The 9,064-nt window shown below is 37.9% G+C and overlaps 1 protein-coding gene across 1 annotated transcript in view; it reads left to right on the top strand.

Annotated features, from left to right (window-relative positions):
• Nucleotides 1–304: 304 nt before the first annotated feature.
• Nucleotides 305–9,064, top strand: part of CLSTN2 (calsyntenin 2) — a 377,146-nt gene continuing 368,386 nt past the window's right edge. The window contains exons 1-2 of the mRNA XM_077826928.1: nucleotides 305–320; nucleotides 1,128–1,250. Of these exons, the coding sequence (XP_077683054.1) occupies nucleotides 305–320; nucleotides 1,128–1,250 (139 nt within the window). The remainder of the gene's footprint in view (nucleotides 321–1,127; nucleotides 1,251–9,064) is intronic.

Below are 9,064 nucleotides of genomic sequence, written 5' to 3'. Positions count from 1 at the left end.
ATATCTGGTACACAAATAATATGTGCGAAAAGTAACTGGTATCAGAACTTGCAAAGTCCAAAGATGAAATGTGTTGTTACTTGTTGCTTGGGAAATATCTTCTAATAGTTATTAATTTAGTTGAGTTCCACTGGAATTCTTCTGTAGAAGCTCCCAAAACAGAACATTCAGATTTTGGTTTAGGAGGTTAAATACTGTTTGTAGACAAACGTTATTAGTAACACTTCTTTTATATATTAAAAAGCAAAAGTGAATGATCATTATTTTCTTTATACCAAATAGCGGAGAAGAAAGTGTGTGGTGGATGCATGTTCAGTTAGGTAAACCTTCTGACTCCCAAGTCAGGTACTTCGTGTTGTCTTCCCACTTAGTCATAAGCTTCCAGTGGGATCGGAATGTGAAATGCTTAATAATAGTTGGGGCCCAGATGTTCAGAAAGACCTCTGTACCCAAGGAGCCATCTAAATGAGGGGCAGATTTTCAAAAGTGCTAGAACTGGTTGAAAAAAGAAATTTTGTTGTAATAAAAACTTCAATATTTGTGTTTTGGTCTGAGTGTGAGTGAAGTCTGAAAAATCTTTAAAATTGCCCACAAAAAGGAATTTTCAAATAACTCTAGGCACCGAGGCTAGTTGTGGGTTGCTGCCTTCCTAGTTTCCATTGGAAGGTTTAACAGAATTGACACGTTCCCATGGAACGTTTTAGATTCTATCAAATCAGCATTTTCCAACCGGAAAAACTGTTCCATCAGAAAATCTTTGACTGGATGTACTTAGCATCCAGGAGTTCTCATTGTGTCAGGTACAGCCAGGGTTTCAACAGGACTCAGCACCCAGTGTGCTGTATAGAAAATCTTGCTGTTTTTCTTCATACCTAAATTGGAGCTGTGCTCAACTGAAAATCTGGACTATTGTGTTCCTAGTTGTTTTATTTCCTCACTGGTAAACTGGATATGATATCTACAGTGCATGGGTTGTATGACATAAAGTGGTCATGTATTAATAGTGTTAATATTATAATGAGTGACATACTACAGTACTGTTTCCTTTTAAAAATATATTAAGTGAGCAGGCTGAGGATAAGAAATGTATCAAATGAGTTAAATACATTCTTTATTTTGTTTTCTAGTGAACAAACACAAGCCATGGATAGAAACTTCCTATCACGGAGTCATTACTGAAAACAACGATACTGTCATTTTGGATCCTCCTCTTGTTGCTTTGGATAAGGATGCTCCTGTTCCCTTTGCAGGTAGGAAGATACACAAACAATATAACTTGTGTTTGCTTAAGGCATGATAACTTACTAGAGAACAGCTGCAAGCAGATTGTGTGCAGCACAATGATAGTATCATCTAAGGGATACTAATACCATCAAAGGTTCTATTGTCCGTCTATTGGATTTGGATATTGGGCCTATAAACCTTGAAATGAGATGTTTCAGAATGAATGTGTCTGCTGATTTGTTGTGGAGGCAGGAGAGACTATACATGTGCATTATAGTAAGCTTGTGCTGCTAACATAGGGCTTTTTTAATAAAAACGGGTGAAATGTGAGGAAACTTGATTGGATAATATTAATTACCATTCTGTTTGCCTAAACAAATTCTATATAACTAAGCTATTTTACTGGTAGGTAGTTAAAAACCAGCTGTGCAGTAAACTATGTAAGTAGTATTCAAAGACACTTCCATATTATGTAATGATGCTAGTACTTCATAACAGTCAGAACCAAGACAGGAAATTTAATGAAGATTTCTGATAAGATTGCTTTATGATAGATTATGCAATATTGAGGATTTTTCCCATATAAAGTCTTTTTCCCCGTACACTTAGTCTGTCACATTATGAGCTACTGGAGCAGAAAAATAACAGATAAGCTCCTTGAAGTGCAAAAGAGCTAAAGTGGTTGTTGCATTAAAAAAAATAAAAAAACTTGCAAAAAGATGGAAGAATAATAAGAAATAATGGTGGTATAGAGATCATTAAAAGATGCGCTTATTAAAAATGCATGCACTGTACATGAGATTGAGCTGTTTTCCAGTGTTTTAGCCTGGGTGCACATGGGCAAGCGTTATCCTGAAGTATAGGTCCATGTTCAGTTAAATAACAACTCTCAATCCTTGACCTCCGATGTGACAGTACCTTCAGTCACAATAAACCATTTCCCCCCATGACTGGACTGTTATACTTTATGCTCTGCTCCTGCAAAATGGGGATTCTCAAATATTTTCACAGTGTGAATCCCATTTTAATAGAGAGGTTGTCTTGAACCCCTCTCATCCACAATTGCACATATTCTCTCTTGTCTCTTAAGCAACCATATAGCAATTGGCAATTATAGGAAATGAAGTATAAAAATGTAATCCATCTCAGCTGTCTTTATTTTCAGCTGCTACATGATATTAGAGAGATCCAGTACCACCTGACCAGCCAGACCTCCATAGACTGCTAGCATATGGTCCCTAGGACACAGATTGGGAACCAATGCTTGCAAAGTGATTCATGTGGATGGACTCTTATGCTAAGATGGATCTCTTTGTAGAATTAGGAAATTAGTTTGCTTCTTTGAGGCTGCCTCTCCTTAGGAGATACTCGCTGTAATAAGACTCAGGGAATTTGTCCTACAAAGATGCTTTTAGGACTAATTAGCTGTGATTGAAGTGCCAATTTTTTGATCACAAGAATGTTTTGTTCTAAACAAGCAACTTGTATTTTTACAAAAAGAAAAGGAGTACTTGTGGCGTGATTAACCAGTTTATTTGAGCATAAGCTGCTCACGAAAGCTTATGCTCAAATAAATTGGTTAGTCTCTAAGGTGCCACAAGTACTCCTTTTCTTTTTGCGAATACAGACTAACACGGCTGCTACTCTGAAACTTGTATTTTTATGAATTTGTCAATGACTCCTTAAAAACCAGGAAAATATACCCTACATGATTAACAGTTACTTGTGTGTGGTATGAGCATCACTCATTTTGTGTGATATTTCCTTCCTCTGCAAAATTAGATATCTTTTCACAGATGTGCAATTAATTCTTCTAGTCATACATTTAAAAGTGATAATACAGTCCAATGTGCAATTGCATTAATTGAAAAACACATCTTTCACCATCTACTTGTAAAGTTATTTAGGAATAGAAGGTGTTTTAGAATGGAAAGAGCCCAAGATTCCCCTTAAAGTTGGTTTACCTGCTTTATATTTTCTTCACTTACCTAACTCCTCTTTGAAATAAGGTAGAAATATTAGTCACACGTACTCTTCTCATTTATATGTTATTAACTCCTTGATGACTGATATTTAGTTTAATTCCTTAATGCTTATGGTTTGTTTGGTTTTATGCCATTTATGACTGTCCTCTGGAAGATTGGATTTGAAATCTTTCTCTATCAAACAGACAGACTTATTTGTTTTGATAAAGTTGCTCACGAGTACTGGTTGTTTATGTTGATTTTTAAAAATGGCTTTAATGTATTCATTCATTTAACTTGTTTGTCTTCTTTCATTTTGTATCTATTGCATGTAATATATTTGATGTGTTATATAAGAGGTGAACATGAGGAAAACAATATGCAGGTTTTTGTGCCAATACCTTGCCAGTTTCACTTCTAAGTTCATGCCCAGTTAATATTGTATAATATTTGGCACTAGCTCAAATAGCCTTGTAACAGAGCTGCTTTCTAGTCTATCCAAAACTCTACATTTCTTACTGAGCTGTACTCTTAATTTTTCTTTTACTTTCAAAGAATAAGAGCCTAGATTCCGTAGAAGTTTGAATAACCAAAATATTTAATTCCCTGTATTGGTTGCTAGCATTCACTTTGTCTCCAATTCCATAACAAAAAGCAAACCCAAACAACTAACCTTATGTGGTATTCTGAATCCAGTTTCACTGGTTCTGTATATCATGACAGAGAAATTTCCTTACGCTTATCTAGAAAATTTCTGCTTTAATATCCCAGAAGTTTGTTTGGTTTATTTGCCCGTCTTGTGAGACTGTAGGATGGTGGCAGGGCATTTCCAATAGTTAATGGAATTGACTCTAGAGTTCCCTTCATCCAAAACGTTTTCCTCAAAACATTGGCTAAACAGAGTTTAAATCATCTGATCTTCATAGCGTGTTACACAGCCTGTTGGCTCATCTGTGAGTATAATGAGAGGAAGATGAATGGGGAGTTTGACATTGTGTCATTTTGAATTTTATTTTATAATTTGCATTTTGTACAAGAGCCTAGAGTGAATTTTGAAAGGTGCAAATTGAAAGTATACAGTAAGCAAATACTACTGAGCACTGTACGGAAGTTTTTAGCGTATTATCCATCACTATCCCTATATGCTTCTCCTATCCAGTGTTTTGCACTGTACAAATATTAATACTAAGTTTTAATTTAATATATTTGTTCATTTGTCCTTGCCTTTTTCTACAGTTATTTGCAGAAACCACTTACCTACAGTTGTTACACCTCAAATCTATTTTCAATTACATCACGCTCCTCCTTTTTTATTGATTTAGTTGTGAACCAACTGTGTGCTAATCTGAGTGCAAAATACTTCTAACTCCTCCACTGATGTAAATAAATGAGTTAGATCTATCCTGGTATTGATCCTTGTGGCAGTCCACTGCTCACTTACGAACAAACTGTTGCCATTCACAAATCAGGCCTGTATCTGCCTAAATAGCTTGCCTCATTTCTTACAATTACCTTTATAGATTTATTGTATTTATGTGGGCATATCAAAAGATTTCCTGAAGTCCAGTTAAATTATGTTTATGGCTTTTTAAAAAGATGTGTTAGGTATGGAATTTCCCATTTGTGAAATTATCCTTCTGGCTTCAATCAGATTAGAGATTTTGAGGTCCTACATTCCATTTGATTCCATTCCAGTATCTTTCCCTGTTGCTGTAGCCCACTTGTAAATTTTGTAGTTTTCTGGGATATTTTCTTCAAAAGCTCTAAGATCATATAGTCCAGATTCAGGAAAGCATCCCTATTCAGGAGATTGACTCTGTGCTGCACTTAGGTATCCTAGAAGCATTGCTAAAATTAAACATGTGCTTAAATGCTTTCCTGAATCAGGGCCATAGCTGTTGCACTAGCTTTCACGTAGTTCATTCTAATGCATCAGTTTTCAAATAGCTTTTAAGAGCTAAGCATTTATTCTTTTAAAAGTGTGTGTGCAGATATGTATTTATATATGAATATGTGTGTGTGTGTGTATATATAGGGTGCATGTATGGATGCTAGTTACGGGTACATCTTTCTTGCTTTTCGGAATTCTGGCTGGCATAAATCCCATACATCTCTAGTTACTTTTATATTTACAAAACAAAACACCACCCCCCAACATTGTATTCCATGGGCTATGTAAGTGTTATGGTGCCCTTCACTACTCACTTTCTTGCTTTTAAGTAGTTGGGTTTCCTCAGAGGGTTTCATACCTATCCCATCAAACTGGTTTAGGAAGCAAAGCCCTTTTTCCTTTTGGAATTTTTCCATTTTTGCTTTCTACAATTTTCAGAGTTTTTTCTATGTATGTAAATGGGCCAGATTCTCACTCTTTTTTCTCCAACCCATTTGCACTGCCCACCTGAGAATTCCCCTGGTGGGGGAGGAGGTCTCAGTGGGCATCAGGTTGGTGAAGCCAACTCCTATGCCAGTCCCCCACTTCTGACACATTCCATTGGACAAGGGGGCAGATCATGGTAAGGCGGGGTGGGCACAGATCTGCTTTACCAGTTTTCACTAGGGTCTGATTCTTTGGGAAACATATGCAGGCAGTGTAAGTTAGAGCAGCCTTTAGGAGCTCACTTACACTGGAGCCTGTGTGAGAGCAGGTTCAGAGATCAGAGTAAGTCCAGTGGTGCTTAATGGCTGTAAATATGCCAGATTCAGCTAGGGCAGAAAACTTCAGTGCAGGTGCAGTGTAGGGCTGTCGTACAGCCCCTGGAAGAGGGATGGGGTGGAGGAAGGGGTTCTATCACACTGAGCACTATGGGATTATTGGCTTACTTGAGGATGCAGAGGAGCATGGATCAGGCTGCTGTAAATTAGATCAGCTCTGACTTCTACAGGGACACACTGGTCCCTGCTAGCCAAAAGCTGAGTGGCACAAAGGTGGCTTTAAGCACTGCTGTTCCTCCATCTGCTCTGGGCTATGCTTTCTGTGGGGCACAGCAAAGAACTTGTCTCCTGCTTCTCTGCAGGAAAGCACACAACTGTAGAGCTAAGCTATTATTAACACATTGGCTATTTAATTTGGGATTAGTGCTATGAAGAACAACTTTCTATTCATTGGTCATAAATATCTGGCTATGGAGTTCTGTCCATATTCAGACTTTCTAGCTTTTTAAACATCAGCAGTGGCATAGTCTTTACTTCCGCTGGGATTTCTGCCTCCTTTCTTGGGAACTTTAATGTTGTTCCTGGCATCTGTTTCTTTTTCTCTTTTGAGAACAATAAGGCGAAAGTTTTATTCATGACATTAACTCCTTCTATTGATACATAGACTCTGAACTGCATGTGATTTTTCTTATGGTGTGGTCACAGGTAAATATGTTTGCAGTATTCTGAAAATCTCTCCTTTCTTTCAGCATTGGGTGGTGGTAAAAGCTGGTGCCTAGAAGTGATGTTACTAAGATGGGCCTCTGTGATGGGATGGCGATAGATCATGGATACTATTCAGAGTTGCCAATTCTCATGATTTTATCACAAGCCTTGCAATATTTGGGGATTTTCTAAAAGTCCCAATTCCCATGTGAGAATATTGTTTTTTTATTTTCACAGAAAGAACATTTGTGGCCCTCATGACTGTGGGGTAAAAAAGCTTGAAAATGTGACTACTAAAGGCTCAGGTGCGAGAAGGAAAATTAAAAGATCCCAAATGTATTGTTTTAAAAAAAATCTCAGGATGATTTTAAGTCAAATCATATAATTTTTGGAGTCCAACTCATCTTTTTTGCATGCTTGGTGCTGGTAATACTGTAGCCTAACAAACATACACTGAGAATGCTCCTAATGCATACCTGTGCCTGGAAGCTTCAAGAATAACTGTGTGTCTCAGGCACAACCAAGCTCTTAAACATTAACTTCTGTGGCTCTCTGGTTACAGCGTGCTGTGATTTCTTTCCCTCCACAGTATGCATTGTGCTAATGTTATCACACCATCTTTGAATCTATATGGAGACATGAACTGTCATCTCAGGGTAGGTTATTGTCCACCCCCCCCCACCTTGGTTATTTTTTTCTTTTTAAAAAAATTTTAACACCCCCTCCCCACCCCTCCCAAAAAATACTATAATGACATCAAGGAAAACCTTTGAGTTCTTCCCAAAAAACACATAGTTCCAAATTAGAATTTGGAATTAGGATTGGCAGTAGAACACAATCAGCTGCTGCACACAAGACACCTGATCTGGGATGACCTCAGGGATCAGGTTTTCTAGCAGTAAGGTTAGTCATAGCACAGAGTCACTCTAGCTGCCGATATGGAGAGCTCAGCTGAATCAATATGACAGTAACTTATCTAGATAATTTTTTTAAAAAAACTTACAAAACTGTGCAATATTTTTGAGGGGGTGTTGTTTGTTTTTGAAAGGATAGGAAGTAAGGGGAGGAAGCCTTTTTTAATCCTTATAGTTTAGCTGCATTTTCCAGCAGAATTTACTGCTGAGCATCATGTCCCCACCGAAGAGAATGCTGGAGTGTTGTACTGAGTAGGAGCTTGGCTGTCTGTTGTGTTTCTAGCTATTGCAGAACTGAAGAAGAAAAAGATAACATTTAGAACAGGATAGTGGGGAATGTTCTTCTTTTCCTTGAAGCATTCAGAATGTAGAGTCTGATTTATTACTACGTTTTTCTGCTGGTGGGCTTCCACTGAACTTGATGTTACACCGAGGTAAAATTGGAGGAATGCTGTAGTGAATCAGGGCCATTAACTCTGAAATTTCTCTGGCTTTATCAATAGGTTTTCAGGTCACCTGTTTAAAAATGGTCATTTTGGTTCTCAGATGCTTGCCCTCTTGCCACCACACACACATGTGATCCATGTGTGCACGTCTTCACCTAAGTAGTGCTATATAGTTCACGGCTTGCAAATCAGACTTCCTTTGCAAATGAAATCCTAATCTCTGACTGACTTTACCATCTGACCCGGACCACTGAAAAGGAAAGGTAGACAATGAAATAAAAATGTACGGTTGTTTGATCACTCACATACACTTTCACCCTCTCAAGCAAATCACTGACATTTTCACAGTTAATAGGAGAATTCTTATGCCCAAGTGTACCCTGACAAATCCAGCTGTAGTAGCCCACTTGATCCAGAGCTTGAACACAAAACTCCATTTTTCTGTAGGACCCTCCTAAGATGTTTACAGACTTTCAAAAAGTATACCATTCCTGGTAGTGGTGGTTTATCAACTGGTAAACAGAGCTCAGCAGTAACAGAGCACAATTTTTTTTTTTTAATTCTTAACCTGAAAAATGTGGGATGTTAAATGTGGATGTTTTCAAATTGAGATTCTGAATAATCTCTTTTTACCTTTCACTGGCAGTAAGGCATAAAACATGCTGTCAGATTTATGGGGCTCAGAATATATTGGTTTTAAACCTTATAGTAAACTTTAACCTTATAGTAAAGCTTGACCAAAAGTTTGAACCTTAAATTAAGTCTTGGAGGTGTCTGTAACGAATCACCTGCTGAATAGCTTTTATTTTAGAAGTTTTTAGTATAGCATAATTGGTACAGCATAATTTAGGACATGTCTACACTTGCCATTTAAAGGGCAAAAAGTCCCTTTTCAAGCAAAAACCACGGGAGCATCTACACTTGCCAGTGACTTTTTGCAGTGAAACTCAGAAGTTTCACCACAACAGAAACCCACCTCCATGAGAGGCATACAGTTCTTACCGGTGATACTTTTGCGGTGATGTGCAAGTTAAGAAACGTTCTTCCTGTTTACACAGCTTTTAGCCTCTGGAGGATATCTCACGGTGCCTAGGTGACCACTCTGGCCAGCTGCACTGATGCCAGGTAAACAGACATCCACCCCTCCCCCTGTAAAGCC

This window comes from Eretmochelys imbricata, chromosome 9, assembly GCF_965152235.1.
Source record: "Eretmochelys imbricata isolate rEreImb1 chromosome 9, rEreImb1.hap1, whole genome shotgun sequence".
Classification (NCBI taxonomy): Eukaryota; Metazoa; Chordata; order Testudines; family Cheloniidae; genus Eretmochelys; species Eretmochelys imbricata.
The sequence above is the reverse complement of the archived record's forward strand: the minus strand, read 5'-3'. Positions and strand labels throughout refer to the sequence as shown.